Source organism: Schistocerca cancellata, chromosome 3, assembly GCF_023864275.1.
Source record: "Schistocerca cancellata isolate TAMUIC-IGC-003103 chromosome 3, iqSchCanc2.1, whole genome shotgun sequence".
Taxonomy (NCBI): domain Eukaryota; kingdom Metazoa; phylum Arthropoda; class Insecta; order Orthoptera; family Acrididae; genus Schistocerca; species Schistocerca cancellata.
The window spans coordinates 649,776,479-649,798,350 of NC_064628.1; the positions used below are offsets into that span (position 1 = coordinate 649,776,479).

General features: G+C 33.4%; 1 protein-coding gene across 1 annotated transcript in view; it reads left to right on the top strand.

Moving 5' to 3' along the window:
- LOC126176485 (potassium voltage-gated channel subfamily KQT member 1-like) overlaps positions 1-18,762 on the top strand; it is a 302,329-nt gene extending 283,567 nt beyond the window's left edge. The window contains exons 11-12 of the mRNA XM_049923639.1: positions 355-477; positions 5,971-18,762. Coding sequence (XP_049779596.1) covers positions 355-477; positions 5,971-6,072 — 225 coding nt within the window. The 3' untranslated portion in view covers positions 6,073-18,762. The remainder of the gene's footprint in view (positions 1-354; positions 478-5,970) is intronic.
- Positions 18,763-21,872: the final 3,110 nt, after the last annotated feature.

Consider the following 21,872-nt stretch of genomic DNA (forward strand, 5'->3'; position numbering starts at 1 on the left):
TTGATATAGTGATTCTTCAGGGAACCGTAAGCATCAGAGCTCTCCAGCTCTTTGGTGACCCTCTACATCACCTACATCTCTTTCCTACCATGAAAGAAAAGCTGTGGTTCAAAAATTTCAGAATTCAGTGCTTAGGTCTAATTATTTTGTCAGCTAAACAGTGATTTGCACTTTTCCCAGAGCATAAATCCCATCTTTGTCTTTTATTAATAATACTTAAAATGTACATTGATTCAGCCAGTGCCAGAACAATTTATTGTTTGTTATTTCCTTATATTTTTTAAAGAAAAGAAAAAAATTGCTTTTAGAACAGGTATGAGAATAAAATAATAATTTCATTTGCTTCTGTTACAGGAACTACAGAGGAGATTAGACCAGACACTTGGAAAACCAGGCAGTTACTTGGCTGGAATTGATCGATGTGGCAATGTGAAACCCATGACAATAGGAGCACGGCTTTACCGTGTTGAACAGCAGGTATTCATATTAATCTGACTACTTCAAACATGCAGTTTTCTATACAAGAAAATGAGAGTTGCTGCATACTCTTCACGAAAAGCGAAACCAAGATCAGAATGTGTGGTCAGTGCTCTCTTAAGTCAACAGCATATTTTTTCTCCTTATGGTAAAACTTAGATATATGTGTTGACATAAACAAAAGATGAATGCCCATTTACAAAGTCCTGAGGAAGAACAAATCACAGAGTGGCTGTTAAAGTCCTTTCAAATATTTAATCATGATACTTTTTAATAACTTGTACTATTTTCCTGTCATACACTGTGTTTCTAGTAGGCTGTGCCATCAAGTAGTTTGCATCAGTTGCTGTATGTTGTTGTTAAGAGTGCTAGTCACCCTTACCTGTTCAGAGTGTAGATGATTTTACTGGAATTTGTGCATTTAAATGAAGGAAATCAGTTATTATTGAAAACATCACATTACTTTCAAGCTGAGATTTTAAATTGCACAAAACATAGAAGTTATGAAAGTATCGTTTTAATCCTGAGCTTCAAGAAACAAAACATTTTTCAAAGAGTCCTTGGAGATTTGTACTAAAAGGATGCATTAGTGAAATCCACAACTATCATAATAAGCCTTACCACAACCATGATTATTTTTTGAGAAAGACACAGAAATAAGACTGAAATCATAGAATGAATGTGATGCACCTCGTCTCCTCGTGCATGTTGATCATATTTCTTTGGAGGGGCTACACTGCTTAATTATAAAATATTGATTCGTCAATACATTGACTGACCAGAAAAGTTAAACACCTTGGAGGAATGGTACAATATAGAAGCAGCTTTGTATACATGTATTTTTCTGTAATTTATTCGTCTGTCTTTGGTGTACACAGCATGCAGCAAGCACAATATCACACAGATTCAGATTCTTTATTGGTCATTCAGCATTATTACATCCAATAATCATTGTCAGTTCACTTAACCTATTAAATGTACAAAATAAATTTTTACATATTTAAGTTGATATTGGGCATTTCTAAAAATTCTTCTAATGAATAGAATGGATTAGTTAACAAGAAGTTGTGTACATTTTCTTTAACTAATTTGTCAGGCTTGATTGAGGCATTCTTAGACAATTTGTTATATATTTTAATTGCCATATACTTATGACTATTGTTAGTTTTAGCTAATCTATTTTGTGGCAACAGCAGAGAAGTACAGGTTCTTGTATAGTAGTCATGCCTTCAATTTGTTACACTTAAATTTGGTAGTTCAGCAAGTATGTTGTTAACACTGTCAAGAATATATAAATTAATAACTGTTAAAATTCTATATTTTATGAACAATGGTTTACAATGTGTTCTATTATCTACCTGAGCTATTACTCTGAGTGCTTTCTTCTGGATCACCATAATTTCATTTATTTTTCTGCTGTTTCCCCAGAGTATTAACCCATACCTTAACACAGATTGAAAAAAGGTAAAGTACACCATCCTTACATACTCAAATGTCGCACAACACATCAGTCTCTTCAACAAATATGTAACTCTTGACAACCTAACCATTATGTGATCAACATGAGAGTTCCATGTTAAACTGTTGTCAAGTATGATACCTAAAAACCTTGCCTTTGGTTTTTTTTTTTATTTTTGTAGTCTTTGATAGACGGAACCACATATTCTGGGTCTTTTCCTCATTTAATAGTAGACCATTTGCATTAAACCATGATGTTGCATTTTCTTTTGCCAATTTCATACCACTTACAAGGTTATCAAATACATGGTTTACAGGTAGAAAAGTTGTATCATCTGCATACAAATATGTCTTTACATCTATATTTTCTAGTAAGTCATTTATGTGTACAAGGAAGAGAAGTGATCCCCACTTTAGATCCCTGCGCATAGTGTGTTGAACCTCGAGTGTGTTTGACAGATGACTTCCTGAACTCACCACCTGTTTCCTTTTATTGAGATATGATTTGATGAGTTTTAAACTTTTATCACATATTCCATAGTGCTCAAGTTTAGAGAGCAAAAGTGAGTGGTCAACACAGTCAAAGGCTTTGCTCAGATCACATAAGGTTACCTGTCTGTGAGCATGGTCCTCGAATGCTACTAAAATGTCTCTGACTAAGAGGATACAGCTGGTAACAAGGCAAGTCAACATATCACGGTAACAGGCAACAAATGCAATCTGTTTACTTTACTGACATATGTTGCTCTCTGGTATGGAAGAAATTTTGTAGGATGAGAGAAGCATGCAAACAAATGAACATCTATTTTGACGTGTGTGCCAACATTCAGTAGTTTCAAAAAAACTATAGTTAAAGTTCCATTGTCACTTTAGCACTCTCCTCGTGCAGTGTGAAGGTAAATGAGTCAGTGGTCTAGTGGTTAAGAGCACATTTTCTAATTTTTGCGCCAGAATTTCCTGTGACATCATGAAATACAGTGGAATTATAGACCCAAGAAATAAGCATTTCCCATCTTAGTAAAAACCAATGATATCGGAAATCTTACGCAGTATCATTAACAGTAACAGAAAATGAAGGGCATGTAAATTATATTTTTCAATTTATGCTTTCATTTTTATTTTATACTTAAACAGAACCTTTGCATTCCCCATGCAAAAACATTTGAAGCATAACAATTCAGAGCACCTCGAGCAACATGCGAAGGCACATTAGCATGAATATAATTAGGAAATACAACATCATTAATCTTGCTAAATACCTTTTGATCTTGCAGTAATATTGTCTCTGGATGGACAGATAAAATTTGTCTTGTGGATTGTTTACAAGAAAATTTGTCAAATATCTTAAGGCCTGACAATGAATCAGACAGACTTGATCTCTCTATAGTTCATCCAAACTGATCTATTAAGTTCTAACATCCTTGAAATAGGCGAAGAAATAGTTTTGCTCTGATAAGATTCTATTCCTTCTTTAATACATAAAACTTTCCAAGTACCAGTAGCTATTTTGATAAAATCTTTAAACTCCTGAAGAATACTGTAATTTCTGGCAGGAAAACCAATGTTTTTCAATGTGTTAAGGAAAGTAGTGTACAGTGGAATATATGGAATGGAATAATGGCATTATTATGAAAAGGATGGATTGCTATTCACCATATAGTGGAGATGTTAAGTCACAGACAGACACAATGAAAAGACTGCTAAATGAGTAATATATAGTAATATATTGGCCAAAAGGCCTTTGGAATTCAGTGACATATGCAGACACATTCAAGCGAACATTACTAATATATACATATGACCACTGTCTCTGGCTTTCAAGGCCAGGCTGTGAGCAACAGTGCATGTTGGGAGAAGCAGTGTGGGGGGGGGGGGGGGGGGGGGGGATGCCGAAGGATAGTCGGGTAGGAGTGGAGGATAGTGAAGTGCTGCTCATGGGACCATACAGCTGCGAGTCAGGAGAAAAGGAGAGAAGTAAAAAGACTGTGGGTGTATTTGTGGGATAGAAAGATGTGTAGTGCTAGAATGGGAATAGGAAAGGGGATAGGTGGGTGAAGGACAGTGACTAATGAAGATTGAGGCCAAGAGGATCTTTCCTACTAACACCAGCTTTTCTGAATTGTGTAGGTGGGAACTCTCCCTGCAAATATTCTATGTTCCCATAACATTCCTGGCCTCAACCTTCCTTAGTCATTGTCCTTCACCCACTTATCCTCTTCCCTATCTCCACTACAGCACTACACAGCCTTCTATTCCACCAATGCACCCATATTCCTTTAACTTCTTTCCTTTTCCGCAACCTTTCCCCTTTCCCCCTTTGCCCTCCATCTAATGTCATGGCTGCACCTAGCTGCCCTACACTCCCCCCACCTCTTCTCTATATGCTTCCACAACACAAGCAGCACTTTGCTGTCCCCTATCACTATCCTCCTATCCATCCCCCTCCCTGCCCTTGCCCCTCCTTCTTATCCCCCACCACCAGATTGCTTTCCCCATAGTGCACTGTTGCTTACAGTCTGGTCTCAGCATCAGAGATAGTAGTCACGTGTGTATGAGTAGCATTTGCATGAGTGAGTGTGCGTATGTTGTCGAATTGCGAAGAAGGCCTTCTGGCCAAAAGCTTACTTTTTTAGCAGTGCTTTTGTTCTGTGTGTCTGCAACTCAGCATCTCCACTATATGATGAATAGCAGTCCGTCCTTGTCATAATATTGTCAAAATAATATACAGGGTGTTTTACAACTACAACAGTTTTAGTGGTGTGGTGGGGAGTTAAATAAAATATTACATGTAAACATATGAATGGAGACAGTTTATTTAATTGTTTCAAAGAAAACAAAATTGACATCTACTTTTAATTCTTGTGCTACTGTCTATTCTTGCACAGTTTTCCTACATGTTATCCTCATGATCATCTGATGTTGTTCTTGTATCACCTTATGTTTGTATTTCCCATCAGAGGCCATCTGAATGCAACATTTGGAGTCTGCCTGAATGCAACATTTGTGAAAAGATTGATAGGTCCAGGTAGACCAAAAGTTCCCAACATTTGACTCCACTGGACTTTTTCTTGTAGAACTACAGAAGAAGTCTATTTTGTCTATCTTCTATCACATCATACAGGGCCTGTTTTTATGATTTTGGCAACTTTATTTCTATTCTAACTTTGTGTCTAGATACAGCACTCATCACTTAAACTAAGGGAGGGAAGTCATTTTTATTATCTGCCTTTGAATTGTGTAAATTTTGTTTTCATTGTTATCATATTTTAAGTTTATGCATATCATGTTTTCTATGATGGAGTTAACAACCAGCCAAGCAGTTGCTTAAATGCATGGAAAACTACTAAAAAATACACTAATCTGCCTGTTATACCATACCCACTGCCCCCCAGGTTCATTCCAAATTTGGCCCACTTCCCTGTCTCACAAACTCGTCTGCCACACTTAAGCTAGACAAGCACATAATGTAAAACTACATAAGGGGTCTTGTTTATAAAACCCTTGTAGATTCAGGGGAAGACATGACTGCAGAGGATCTGACAAAATTGTATTGTAGACTTAATATTTCTGAATGTGTGTGTGATAACTGTCAAGGTAAAGTTCATACAGAGAAAACAGTGGTTATTCCAGTAACCTGTTTTTGTTAGAATGATCCATTTTAATGAGAGAGTTAAAACATGAAACAATTTTGTATCCCTTGTAGTATGGTAATGGACCGTTTCTGTGCACTTGATACATCATATAACCTTATTTACTTAGTCTTTCCCTAAAAGCACCTAATAGCAAATTGTGGAACATTGTGCATTGTGTAGACTGGTATATTCAATTTTTTACTACATGCTCTTTATGCTGAATTCATGACTATGTCATGTAGCCTACATTTAGGCATTATGCCAGGGTTATAAAACTATCATTAGCACAATGCCTCAGATAGGACAGTTCAGTGATTTCATTATTTGCTATTTAATTGCAGTACTTTGTATAGATAATTTTTTGTGTCTTGAAAAATTACATACTTTGTTTCCATTTGACCAGTTATGTGTGATGGAGAAGAAGCTTGACCAGTTAGTATACGTCCTCAATGCTGTTGCACAGAAGCAGCAGATTCCACTTCGGTCTGTTGAAGATGAAGTCTAGCAACGGTGAGCCCAGCTGTGGGGCACTACAGCTATTTTTATCACCACAGCGATTATCTTGTGAGACATTTTTGTTATTCAACTACTCTTCTTTTAGGATTGAATTTCAGACAGTTTTTGTCCTTTCCCGTGATGTGTGATGTGTAAATAAAATGAAATTCCACTGGACAGTGATTGACAAAAATGCAGTGTTTTAAGTGACTGGAGTGCTCCATTAACTTTTACCATTATACAGTATTTGATTCCATTTTAGTGAGATGAGACTTCAGATAGCATTTTTATATTTTTTAAATACATATACATACATCTATTGTTAAAATTGCATTAGCTTTCTGATAGACTGATTGTCAAGTGTGTTTACAAGTGCCTGGTTGTCAGTATAGCTGTTACAAAAATGTACCATTTGCACAAAGATTTAGATATAAAATTGTAATAGTACTTAATAGACCTTTTAATTCCAATATTAATATTGCAGGATTAATCACCATTCTAACTTGACCATGATATTTATAACACTTCTAACTGAAAGAAATTAGTAATAGAGATACATGCAATAACAATCAGTCTATCAGTGAATTTAAATTTAGGTAATAGTAGGGTAAAATGGCACTAACTTGATGCCTATATAGATGAGCAGCACTTGCTTGTGCAATATTTAGAATATCACTTTGAAAACTAGGCAAGTTTTCATTGATTCATCAGGCATAATGTAACACAAGAGGTTCGGGAAGATGATTTGAACATTCATGTGCAAACCACAAGTTACTCTCCATGTTACTTCTTATTTTTTGCAGTTCAGTGAAATATAAAGTTTCTTTTCACCCTTTTTTTTTCAGTTTGGAACCTCTTCCAAATTTTTACCTTGATGAGATTTACTTCTGCTTGTTGTTTTTTGAAAGACTGCAAGTAACAACATTGTTACAGTAGTTGTCAGTAAGTAAGGAAGCATGGACTAATTGGGCCACAGTTTGTATGACATGAACTTAATCTTTTTTTACTTTAAAGCCTGCTGTTTCTTATGATGTTTTGTTCAAGATAATTGTTAAAGTAGTGTTACATTACGGGATGAAATGTTTTTGTTGAAATGCTCTGTGAATATTGGAATTAAAGAAAACTTCAAACAAAAATTCTCTTCACATGGGCACAGCTATCTAAAGATCCAGCGAGTTGAAAACTTTACAGGCTAGCTATGCCTGATAAATGCTTTTGAATAAGATTCAGTGTGTTGTTTTCCAAAGATAAAACAGTTTAATTCAGCTCTGACAACTCGTAAGAATTAAATACCCACTCATTCTGGACACAATGGCCCAGTTTCCACTTGGGAACAGATATCTTGTGCTTCCTTGCATGTTACGATAACTATCCTGGTTTGATATTACTCTTTATATAACTAAGTTATGTCTAATTAACTCATTATTGTTAGTTGGTTAAAGAGTAACAAGGTGAAAGTGACATATCACTTTTAAGAAACACTACAAGTATCAGCACCATCTTATCCTACTTTTACCATATCTTTGCATGAATGTAATATAGAAAATTCTACGAGACAGAGTTTACCACAATATAAGAGTTCATCCCATACAACTTATATAGCAAATTGTACATGAAATTACACATAAAGTGAAATGAATTTTGTAATGTAACATACTTTTATCTCAGAAGTGGCATCATGTTGAGCATACAGCCAGTCCTTTTGGATGACCATTACATAATGCAAATTGTGTGTCACTCTGTGACTATGTGAAGCAACTTGATGTTGAAAACTCTTCAGTGGATGTACATGTTGTGTGTCAAGAGGAAAAAGCTACCAAAGTCATTTATTTCTGTGGAATACTGAAAATGGCATACATTTCATTAATACAGTGGTGCTGTTTTTCCATAATCAATATTTGTTTTCAAAATCCCAGTTAAAACTACATTGATCTAACACTGTATTATTCCAGTGGTTGAAAAAAAAAAGAAAAAAAAACCCGTGCCATAACTATGTTTGAAGATAAATTACTATGCTGTTATGTGTTGTACAACATGTTCATTAATTACTTCACAAAATAACAAAACTGATGTATACACAGTTATATCACAAGCATTACAACACAAAGAAATAGAATTACTATAAAAATCATAATAATATGTAGCATGGCAGTTAAGAAATAAGTAAGCCCCGGGTAGAGAAATTTGAATTGCAGTTACGGATTCAGTAAGAAAATAAAGAAAGCAGTAGAAAAGAAATTTTGCTTAATCCTCTATTATTAGAATGTGAGAGATGTGCATGAAGAGTTATACTGCATTCGATTACCTGTTGTGGTTTTACAATCCGCTTTTGCTTCTGCCTTCTTTTCTACTTCTTATTGTTCTTTAGCAATAGTGGAAATTCATGGATGGAACAATACATAAAATCAGGAAGAGGCAACCACTCACCTATAGCAGACTGATGTATGACACTTAGACATAAGAAACAGAAGACAGAGTTAATTAGCTTTGAATCTCTGGCTCCTTTTCTAGAGGAAGTCATACATTCATTCACACAACAATATAAACACCCAGTTGCATGCCATCATGGCCACAGTGACACTGATTGTTGATTATCTCAACTATTGATGTTGATGATCTTCTTGATCATTATATTTTTCCACACTGTTGCCCATTTTCAGTTTATATGCCTTTGCGTTTAATGTTTATTCTTCTGGAACCAGAACTTCCTCTTTTCTCTGTTGCTAGTAACTTCACAGATTTTAAATTAAATAAAATTAAATAAATAAAATATGAAAAATAAACACATGAAAGGATGAATTTAGAAAAAAAACTTAACATTAATGAAAAAGGGGGAGAGGAGTGTCACTAGGTACTTTTCTTCATTGAAGTTTTGGAGATGAATTTTTACATCTGAAATTTCTGGTGTTGGAAAGAACATTACAATTTTTATAAATAGTAAAGCAGAGATAAGGCCTCAGCTTTTGTACTGAAGAATGTGTTCATCACCAGAGAACTCAGTGTTACTAGTATAAATTATATGTTTGTGATTTCATCCCAGGATCACTATAATTGCTTAATGCTCAACGTTTAATGTAAGCATGAAGAGCACTACTCTTTTCTTGAGGATAGACAGAAATATAGAGAGAGTCAATAGTGATATAACCCAATACTCTGTTGCAAAACATAGTTAGCAACTAAATAATCATGACCTTGACCTCCATTTCATCACTTAAGAAATTAATTTCTTACAAACCAGCATTTCTGAACTTGGTGTATGGGAACTTTACTGCACGTATCTTTTCCTTAATATTACATTTATGTCAGCAAATTTTAATCATTCATTCACACAACTCACATGCTCCTCTCTCACCAGCACCATCCCTACATTATTTTTCTGCCAACCCTCTCATGACTCTATCACAGCCATAGTTTTTCATTTACTTTCAATTTTCTGCTCTTTGTCGAGTATATTTCATTTGATTAACTGTTTCAAGGCCATACTTTGTTCCTCTGCTTCTTTTTATTTATTGCTTTCCTTTTTTACCATATCTGTCCATCTATTTTAGGTTCACCTTTCCCTTATCTCTAACTTGCCCATTGCCCTCACTTCTGCTTCTTATGTTTCAAGTTTTCAAATTACATCTGATTGTCTATTTACCTCTTTTCAATCGTCCTCTGTCTCCATTTTCTATAACGTAGACAGTTTTCCATACTTATCTGTGTTTAGTCTCAGTTGACATATCCATTTCATTGTTTTGCAAAATGAAGGGACACATTATTCCAAAAGGTATTATTTGTTCTGAGCATCTGTGTGTGCCTGATGTTGCTGCTGTTACTGTTTCAGTTTGTGATGATATTTCTGCTTATATTTCATTGCAGTTTCTCCTTGGTGATAGTTTTCCTTATAGATAGAAGCTACTATTCAGTTGATTCTGCTGTAAAATACTCATGAATAAAATTTTTTTGGCTTGTCTAAATTGTTATAGACTGTTTAAGACACTATTTTCATGTTGAATCATAACTTCTTTCTCAACTTGAGATGTATGAGTCTGAAGATCAGCAAGAAACCATTTTGAACCACTTTCTTATTATAAAAATTATTTATCATGCAGTAACAACTTGTTCTTAATAGGTTAATTATTTTCTTTATTTTAAATTCAGTTTTATCATTTTTAAACATTTATATTTGTGTTGTGACAAAATATACCTTATCCCAACTGTCTGCTTGTAGTTGTTGTATATACACACTATATCACTTGTACTTTCAGATTTAAACTGCTGAACTAATTCCAGATCACTCAGATTTAGAACCTGGATAATATTATTTTGTGATGTTTGGTTTTCTTATTGATTTTTTGGAGCATTAAATTCCAGTAATCATTCCTTCAGTGGTTAATACTTTCAAACTGTTTTTGCCAACTCTTTCATGCTACAGACTACTCTGAAAGCTACAGTCAGGAAATACTGAAATATTCATAATGATATGCAGTTTAGAGAAAAATATTTTAATGAAACAGTATGTTATAGCTAACTGACTATAATTTCAAAACCAGCAAAATTTGAATGGTCATTACAGACTAGTCAAATATAATAGATAATAGATAATATTTAAAAATTTGGAACTTTTTGAACATATTATTGCTGTTAAAGTTCAAATTTTCCAAACAGTTTCTGTAAACTGTCATCATAATCTTACGTTTTACATCTTCAGATCAATATCATGTTTCACAGCTCATATTTTACAAGCAGGGAAAGTCAGTGGGTTGAAATTAATAGCATTACAAAAGACAATTAAAGCAGCTATAGTGAGTACATTCTTTTCTGTATCACTGACGTGTGTGATGAGAGTACAAAACTGAAATTAAATTAAGCTACTTGGAAGGAACCCTTTCTTTTTAAGAGTGATGGAATACAGAATCTCTGACTTCATGCCTTCATCATTATAGATAAAAATAATTAATATATGGTAATTATATAATTATGTCACAGCCACTGGGATAATCAGTCAGCAACAACAAAAATACCTTCATAATTCAAACTGAAAAACAGTAAGTGATGTCACAGAAAATTCCAAAAGGGCTCTATGTGTGCTCTGATGCAAGTAACACAAATTTTTATAAATTTCAGATTGTAAGTTCCTCATGATAATTGTTTCATAGTATGTATAAGTGCATTGAATTCATTGTTGGCATCTGTGTTCAGAACTTTGCTGGTATAGGGCACAAATACTTTTCCACTAATGCAGAACATATGGTAAAAGTGTTATGTAAAGATTGTTGATGAAAAGATTCAGAAATATGCTGTAATCTGACTTCTCGTAAAGATAAAATGTTTTTATAGATATTCAGTCTGTCTTTGTAGAACCTCTTGTTTGTAGGCATAAAATATATCCCAACAGGAAATTTTTTGTAATTCATAATTTTTTTAACCATTACTCTGCAGCTAATTCTTATGTTTTAAGTATTGAATCCTGATGTGTTAATTAAATTTCTCTCCATCGTTCAACTCCCATGAGTTCCAGATCATTATTAGACATTTAGTATAAAAAGTTATGCCTACAGCTATTTTAAGACTCTTATCACATTATAAACTAAATATGATGAAAAATAATAAAAATTGTTACAATGATTAGGATGTAATGGAATTTGCGGGTCAAATTTACCAGTTTCATATTGTAAGCTAATATTTAGAAATATAAAGTAGCCAATAACAGATTCGTCTCTTGGCGTGACTACATAGTTTCACAGTCTCATGATTCAGTAGTGTAATTTATAACATGAAAAAGCAACTATTATTATCATTACAGCAAAGTTTTTTTCCATTCGCTTAGGGCCATTATTCCATCACAGAAAGCAGCAAGTGTCTGAATGAAATAGTTGTTACTAAATATGTATAGCATTATGAGCGTCTAGTTTACTTCATTTTGTTAGCTGTAATAATGCTACAAAATGACCAAATAATTTCACTGCTGGAACACAGCTTGACACTGAAAGCTCGTCTGTTTATTCAGATGCCTTTTCCACCATCAAGGAAATGATGCTGCACTAGAATGGGAATAACTGTGTGTGATAATTAAGTGCTGGGATCAATATTTGTGATGCACAATACTTTATTACATTTTGAGAATGACAATGGTATTTTTAATTTTTAATTGGAACACTTACCAGTCAATACTTTATACATGAATCTGATGTCAGATAGCAACAGGACAGTTCCTTCCAATTAACCAACTTCTAACTAGTTGGAGAATTTTAAATTGAAAGTAAAAAATCTATTTTTGTCCATTTATGTAAAATGTTTTATTAATTTTTCAGTTTTTAGAAATGCATCAGTTCAAAGAAATATATCACAGATGAGAACAGTTCCAATTTTTTTTAGATATTCCTACCTGAATACTGCTAAAACAACAAACTACTAACATAAATCTTGAAAAATTTTACAACCTATTATATCACTGGAATTCTCACTTATTATTAATCATTTGACCATTTGGTACCCCCTTTTTAATTTATAAATGCATTTTTAAACCAATGACTGCATCATGGAAACAAAGTGACTGCATTTTCCTCATTGTTTTCATCAGGTGGATTCATATTTATCAGTCACTGTGGTTGATGCCAGCTATGTCTTGCATTCTAAAATGGTAAAATTAAGTGAAATACATCTCAATATATGCCATAGTAGTTTACTACTTCTGTAAACATCAGTGCATCTTTATACATAGCAAATGCAGCTTTGAGAAAAACAATGCTTAGATAGGGTCATCACTGAGATCTTGCACTTGGATGCTCATAACATTTGATTCATCACTTGCGAGAAGCGTGTATTACCTTAATACAATAAACAAATACTATCAAAGTTTTTCTCCCATCTACTGTCAGGTTCCACTCTCTTTAATAGATCTTTTGATACAGTATTATTTGCTAACTTGTTTGCCTGTCTTTTTTTTTTTTTTTTGTGAATGCTTGGAACACAAACCACAATTAATTGTTTGCTTGAACTACTGACCATTCTTAGAGCAATAAGTAATTTGAAGCTGGCCTAATCTCCCACAAAGGAGTAACTATTGAAGGAGAGAAAATTTTTTGAGAATGTGGATCAGATTAAAAATGTGTATTGAAATTTGTTGTTGCAGATGACACACTGCAGAAAAATAAATCTCTTAACTGCAAAATGTATGAGTTTTATTTAACTCTGGCAAGAAGATTGCCTGAAGTGTAAATATAAGTTACTAGAAATTGCTGTTATTTATTCTTGTGACTGTTAATATACTCGTTAAGCTGTAAGGATATGAGAATCTATGAAAACTTCTTCCATTTTATTTTGATTAAAAAGTAAAAGAGCTTTTTAAAAGATTACACAAATATAACATTATTTATTGAATGTTAAAGGCATTGATAGACATGTGCAGCATCACTGAGTAACCAATAAATGAAATTGTTCATTGTTGGATCCTGGTATTATACATTGTAATGACTTTTTCTTGACTTTTTAGAGATTGCCTCATCTGTGCCTATAAATACTGTAGTATATGAATCTATAGTGTATTTTCCATACCTGTGATTAATGATATCTATCTGCCATGCAGAATTTGTATATAATTATATAAATCTAAGCATTGTTGTAAACAATTTTCAGAGAGAGTAAGTAAGCTCAGTTTGTAAATAATAAGCATAACTGTATTTACTTAATATAGTTATATCATTCAGAGTTGGTTAATATAAGTTAATGGACATTGTGTAAACAGTGTACTGTAAATAGCTACTATTTGCAGCTGCCATGTTTTATTGATAGTGTTTGTCACACATAAATTTTAGCTTCTTGTGATATGCACAAAGTCAGTCTTATACTGAACATTTATGGAGAGTGTGGAAGATCGGTTTTAAAACTGTGTAAAGGCAAAATTTATTTTTACAGTAGATGATGTACTTGAAAGAGCAAGTGCTTTATACAGTAAGAGTTTGTATTTCCTGAAATACATTGATAATAATACATATCAGGCACATATGTTTTTGTAACGAGATTCTGAAATCTCTTGGAAGCCTGTATTAAAACTTTATGGCCCCAGATTTTCATGATTTTACTTGCGGGTTCTCTAGAGCTATTAGTAATATAATTCTTATGCCTCCAAAATCAATAACTGTACAATGTTATTTTTCTGCATCTTGGTAATACAGTGAATTTAACTATCAATACTTCACATAAGAAATAAATGCTGCTGTTTTCAAATCTTCCATGATAAAACCAGTAGTATAATTGGATAACCATTGGCCACAAATACATTTCAGTATCATACTTTAGATTCCACTTAAGCACAGTGTCTGACTCATAAAGGAATAACTCGACTGTAGTGTATATGGGACAGATATGGAAAACACTCTTGTTGAAAAATGTCTAGCACTAAGAAAATTGGCAAAATATAGTACCATAAATTCAAGGATAGTAACAACAAACAAAAATCTGTAACAATAACCACTTACCAACAGATAACTGATGCACTGCACATAGAAAGAGACAGCATAGAACTTTTGTAGCTTTTGAGTTACTGCTTATTTTCTAGTTTCAGTACACACCTCCTATAAGAGCTCAGTAGCTAGTAATGTGTCTGTGCTGTAACATGTTTCTGTGTGCAATTCATCAATTAGCTACTGGTGAGTGGTCACCCAAAATGTTTTTGTTTGTAATTTTCTGCTTAATTTTTTTTTATTATTTTTTTTTTTACATGCAATATATTATTTAGTGGTTTCACATATCAAATCAGTTGACAAACATATAGCTGTTCAGTGAAGACTTCTAAGGGAAAGCAATGGAAAATATTCAATCATTAGTTCAACTAACAAAAACATAAGTTTATAACAGGAGCATTACTTTAACAGAAAAAATTATGGAAGTAACACAGGATTCATACATTCAAAAAGAGACAATTTCAGTGGTGATCTCAATTTCCCTCTTCTTCTATTATGTATTCCACAAAAAAATTTAATAGAAATTGTTATTTTTTTAAATATTGTTTTTAAGGATTACAATGTATTTCATTGCAATAACCTGAAAAACAATTAACTGTTCCCAACAAATGATCAGCCAACATGTTTAACAGTTAAGAAAGGGTTGATAAGTAGCTGAATATTAAAAGAAATTGTAGAAACTGTAACTAACAAAAGAAATAGAAGAAATGGTGTGAATACAATAAAACTATATACACCATACAACAATTATAGCAAACCTCAAAAGACTTCATTTATGTATCCGAGAATTGAACAAGAAAATGCTAGAAAATGAAATCTATATGAGTGAAACAAAATTACAGAACAAAAACATTGAGAATGTAGAACACTACACTGAATGATAAAAGAATATCTGTACTTTCCAATCAGTATTTTTAATTTGGGTAATTCAACTTTCTGCTGTTTCCTCCAAAAGAGTGTCCCTTCATGACCATTCTCGTACTAATATTTGCTCTCCATACATTCTTTTCACCATGTGTTTCTTGGTTATAAGATGATTAATCATTTTTACTTCACTCTAGCTTAACCATGCAAGGCCCTTCTTTTATGCTGACATACATGTTCCTTGACAATTAATTAATAGGTGATACAAAGATGGAGTAATTTCATGAGAGTTAGTGTTTTCATTTATATGCCATTGACTGAAAAATAGCATACAGTAATAAGTTGCAATTATCATAGACAGTAAATAGGCCAAAAAGATTTTAAGATCTGGGAGGGAGACTACTAAACATTACATACCAGTTATAGTAAAAATACTGGATGACTGTAATTTTGTAAATATGGGCATTACAGTGGGGTCTACAAGGTCCACTAAAAACTGTAGAGAGCAGCATGCATTTTGAGTCATGCTGCTATGACTGAAGTTCATATATATCTAGTTGGAGAAGAGTTTGTTGTTTGAGATTTATGGGTGAAACAACACTGCAATTCTACAACACTACTAACAGATTTTTGTAGAACTAAGGCACATAAAAATAGCCACAACTGAATCTGTTTATTAAAGCAGATGAATTGAATTCTGTATAGCACACTTAAATTAACTATAGAATATTCCATATGGTATACTGGCTTGTCATCGGAAATATTTCCCTGTTTTGTAAAGGAAATGTGTAAACTATTATCATGCATAAGATTTAATTTCCAATCAAATCAGTCAGCTTCCAGGGGGTACAAATATAATAAGGAGTATAATAAAATTTAAGTCTTGCATACATTAAACTGCAGCTGTACAGAGCTGTCAGTAACATAGAAATATCTACAGATATGTAAAAGCAGTTTAAAAAAGAAAAATCTTATCAAAGAAATGGTTAGATCTCTTTGCATATTTCTATAAACGGAAGTACAGATGTTCATTTAAAAAGGAATAAATCTTTACAAAGGAATTTGTAAACTTCATAGATTGTTGTTGTTGGTATGCTGGTAGAACTGAAGAAAAAGTATGCCAAGTTGACTACAAATAATAGAGGACAAACCTTTGAGTGTCAACCAATTGTGCTGAATGAAACATCAAATTGTCAGTGAAACAGCAATTGCCCAAAGAACAAAAACAGACACCACCAGGCAATACATCAAGAAGTGGGCATGAAAGTCTGAATGAATACAAAGTGTAATACATAAAAAGAGCAATGACAAAAATATTAAATGAATTTTCCATTATAAAAGTTGCCATTAGATACCCAATATTACTTGCAATGCCTGAGTTTCTTGTAGCAAATATTAGATGCTTTAGAACATGTGAAGTAGTACTAAAATTAGCATGTGCAAAGAAAGTTCGTATGCTCATGAACGAACCTATTGAAGCAAGTGGATAAAATATACTCAGAAGTTGGTAAACATGTTTTGGTCCTTGAGGCAGATTATTCAGATACTTTAAAATGGAGAAGAGTAGTAACTACAGCAACAATAATTGGAATGTGTTATATAGACAGATGGATCTAGATATTGCAATTCTTCGATTGGGTTATGTGAATAGCATGTTGAAGTCTGAGAATAGGCTAATGCTGGCAATTAGCAGATTGCCTTTCATTGTAAGGAAAAATAAATCCAAGTATCAGAATGGACTAAATAAAAAATCTCATTAAATGGGTTTTGCTAGAATAATATATTATGTAGACTGATGGCTGACTTAAGAAAGTTGTAATTTTGTTTCGAACCATGGAAAGGAGTGGAGTACCATGTGGATACTTTGCAAGATGGTAGTAGTGTAAAACAAGTAATGATTTCCTACTTTTGGACATCAAGAAAATTACTGAGACAAAGAGTGTGTTCCATTATCTGTAGCTACAGGCAAATGAAAAGAAATGAAAATCATGAAGTACAACAGAGATGAATACACTCCATCATGTGAAGGGTGCATGACATTTTATGCAAAATGTCTGACTTATTGTTGTGCATTAAGGAGTTATATCCGAATTGGCCAAGAAAAGAGTCTAAGCTCAGTCATTTTAAGGACAGGCAAAATTAAATTAGTGTTTAATCCCGAAGTCTGCTTGTAAATCACCCCAGTAAAAATGACACTTTTGCTACTAATAGTTATATAAATTATGCCCACCTGGAGTCACAATAACTACTCATAATACTAAACTGACTGTGGTTTGAGATAAACAGATGATACTAGTGCATCATTTTCAGACATCACTGAAATTTTTATCTTTCCAACAATACATTTGCTAGAAACAACCATAATTTCTGCCTCCCTCTTCTGTTATAAATAAATTCCTGGTATAATTTTCACATACACAGAAGACAGTGTAGTACTTGTCCATTATTTACTTTATCATGACAACATGCTGTTAGTATGTCCTCTAAACTACCTAAAAATCCAAAATTTAGCTTCATGATCTCACTTCAATACAGTTTTTGCTCTACATAATTTTTGAAAGCAAACATCTGAAATTATTAAATTGAGGAAAATAGGATTGTGGAAAATCAAGAAACTGAGAGACTGTTTGTAGGTGCAAACATTTTATTTAATCCTTAGTGCATCCTAATCTGAAAAGAATCAGAAATTAAGTAATTATAACTCAGATCATTACTTTTAGAACTACGTCAGGGTTGTTTTTCTCTCCTTCTTTTTAACATGTAATCTTTCTTAAAAATTACTTTTAGTTGCCAAGATAATTAAAAACCTACAAACATTCTTAATCCATCACAGAGTAACATGTATGACATCTGAAGATGTTTCTTTACTCAAATATTGAGATTACATGTAAGAGGGGCCATAAAATTTATAATAAATCTTCAGTATTAATAATCATTGCAAATGCTGAACATTTACCTTCAAGTTACTGTGCTATTTACTCCTGTCTCTACTATACGCTTACTAGGACAGTAAATATTATATATTACTATTATCAATTTAAAAAAGACCTTTCCTACCATTGATCATATCACCATAGATGCCTATAAATCTCACCAACATATTTTTACTTTAATGATTTGAAGACAGCTGTTCCATTTCCATTTTTAAATACTGTGTATATGTAAGTATGTTTACTATGATACAAACTGTATTGGATATGGGTCTTGGAAATAATTACTTTTGTAGAGAAAATAAGTGAACTCTATCATTCTGTACCTTTTTCTCTGAAATATGAATGTGGATGAATGATGTTGAAACATATTTTGGGAAAAGTAAATGGAGACATGACTCGTTTTAATTTCTAATGTGTTACTATATAGCAAAAATAAAGTATTTTGACTTACTACAATTTACTCTTTAAGTGTATTATAAATATCCTCAAACAATCCTACCAATATAAAATCACAATTTATGATCTCACATGTTACAGATAGTAGTACAGAATAGTAGAATAAAATTCTTAAGACTATGTGTTATTTATTTGAAACAGACTAAGATATAATATAAAGTAATGGTTTTTTGCAGTTTTTATATACAACAGTGGAATTACATGAGAGAAGTAATGGCATGTCCACCTTCGTAGCGTAGCGGTAGCATTACCGCCTACCACACAGGGGGCCCAGGTTCAATTCCCAGCAGGGGACTGTGTGTGTCCATCATCGTTTTCATTATCATTGACCTGCAAGTCGCCGAAGTGGAGTCAACTAAAAAGGACTTGCAATACGGCGGCCAAACTCCCCCAAATTGTGCCTCCTGGCCAACAATGCCATACGATCATTTCATTTCAATCATGGCAAGAATACTTCTACCATGAGGCTGCATTCTGTTGAAAGCCTTGTCTGTGTTATCCTATTGATTTCTAATATTATTAGTGCCCCTTTTCTGGATAAATTCTTGCCACAAAAAAGCAGAGTTGCTGTATACACATAGTTACAATTGAAACAGCTGTTGAAAATCAAAAAATTAAAACACTGCAGCTTAGCTAAGGTCTATGAGAATATAGAAAGCTTTATAGCAAAAAAGTATAAATGTCTAATGTTAATACTGGAAAATAATAGACCAACAGTAGGTGTGTTATGTTCATCTGAACATTACTTGGAATTCACTGAAATTAAAGACATACATCTAAAGGGATGCAAAGTAATGCCACACTATTGTAGAACAAATAACACAAAAATTTGGGTATAGTACAATAACTGGTTTACATTACAGAGCAGGATGTACTGGTTAGTGAATATCATGTTAAAAATTATTTTAAATACTGTGTCACAAAAGTAAATCTGAAAATACATAAGCTAGTAGTATTGATAGTTTAAACGCCACTGGCTGAAAACATCTTAAAGCTTTCACCACAGACTTAGAGAGAGTTGTAATAAATTTAAGCAGACTTAACTAGAAATTCGTTATGTTTGGGGACATAATATTGATTTTATGTCTGTTAATATCAATCAAGGGTACCTAGAGTCGATTATTTCCTGCTTTTAAATTCCTTTCATTTCATTTATTCATTCAGAGACCATTTACATTTTTTTGGTCTTATTAGTCTTCCGATTGACTTGTTGTGGCCCTCCACAAATTCCCCTCTTATGCCAACCTCTTCATCCCAGAGTAGCACTTGTACCCTATGTCCTCAATTATTTGAAACCACCTGGCAGAATAAAGCTGTGTGCTGGATCAGGAGTCAAACTTGGGACCTTATCAATTGAGTTATCCTAGTATGACTCATGACCAGCCCTCACAAGTTTACTTCCACTAATATCCCATCTCCTACCTTCCAAGGTTCACAGAAGTCCTCCTTCATATCTTATGGGACTGGCACTCTGAAAGGAAGGATACTGTAGCAACATGCTTTAGCCACAGCCTGGGTGATCTTTTCCGGGGCAGTTTTTCCCTCTGCAGCAGAATGTGTAGTGATACGAAACCTCCTGGCAGACTGCAACTGTGTACTGAACCAAGACTCAAATCTGGGACCTTCACCTTTGGCAGGAAAGTACTGTACTAACTGAACTATACAAGAGCAACTCATTTATTGGGTGTATTCCAGTCTATACCTTCCCTTGCAGTTTTTGCCCTCTGGAGCTCTGTCTAGTGCCATGGAAGTTATTCCCCAACGTCTTCAAACATGACCAGTCATCCTGTCCTTTCTTCGTGTGTGAATACCATTCAATATATGTACAACGGTTCCATTTTTCATAAAATACTAAAGTAGCAACAGAAACATATTTCTGTACATGGACATAATATTTAGTTACATAACATAGAATTTACAGTATTTCCACAATACTGTTAAATACAGAGGAAAAAAGTCGTTGGCTTCACTAGAGTTCATAAGGTGTGCTTATAACTCAACCAATATAGTCCAGGGACGTAGTTCTGACTGAGAAGAAATTACTTATGGAGATTCCCAAGGCTCAATTCTAGATCCACTGTTGTTCCTCAGATATGTAAATAATCTTCCATGTAATATACAACAAGCAGAATTAGTTCTTTTTGCGGATGACACTAGTATTGTAATCAATCCAAGCATATATATGGAAAAAGTAAACATTGTTCTTAAAAGTATCACTAACTACTTTCTGCTAATTGTCTCACCCTCAAATTTTAAAAGACATAACATGTCCAGTTCTGCACATCTAGGGCTACCACACCAGTGATAAGTGTAACACATGGTGAGGAAATAATAAACAGGGTGGAAACTTTGAAATTCTTGTGTGTCCATGCTGATGAGAATTTAACCTGGAAAAGGCACATTTTGGAACTTCTAAAGCAACTTAGTTCAGCCACATTTGCACTTAGACTCATTGTAAATCTTGGGGAGAGACAAATAAGTAAGGTGATATTTTTAACATATTTTCATTCAGCAGTGTCATATGGAATATTGTTCTGGGGCAATTCATCTTTAAAAAAGAAAGTCTTCATTGCTCGAAAACATGTTGTGAAAATAATATATTGCATTCACACATGATCAACTTGTAGATATTTGTTTAATAAGTTGGGCACTGTGATTAGTGCTCCACAGTGTATTTACTGCCTCATGACATTTGTTATAAAAAGTCCACTACAGTTGAAAAGGAATAATGATACGCATATCAACAATACCAGAAGGAAAAATTGCATTCATTACTCCATGTTAATGTTGTTTTTAGCACAAAAAGGAGTGCACAGTGCTGCAACAAAAATATTTGATAACTTATCTAGTGATATAAGATGCCTAACAGACAGCAAAGTAAAATTTGAAAACAAACTGAAAAAGTTTCTCATTGACAACTCCTTCTATTCAACAGAAGAATTCCTCTATTATAAGTTGTAAAAGGTGGTGGGTGGGAATTACTAACTCACATCTGTACATGTCTTTGAAAATTTAAATGTTCAGCATGTAGCCATTTTTACTAGCTAACTAACATACACAGTACTCACATTATGTATGTCACTTACATTTTATTTATTATGTAACAGAAA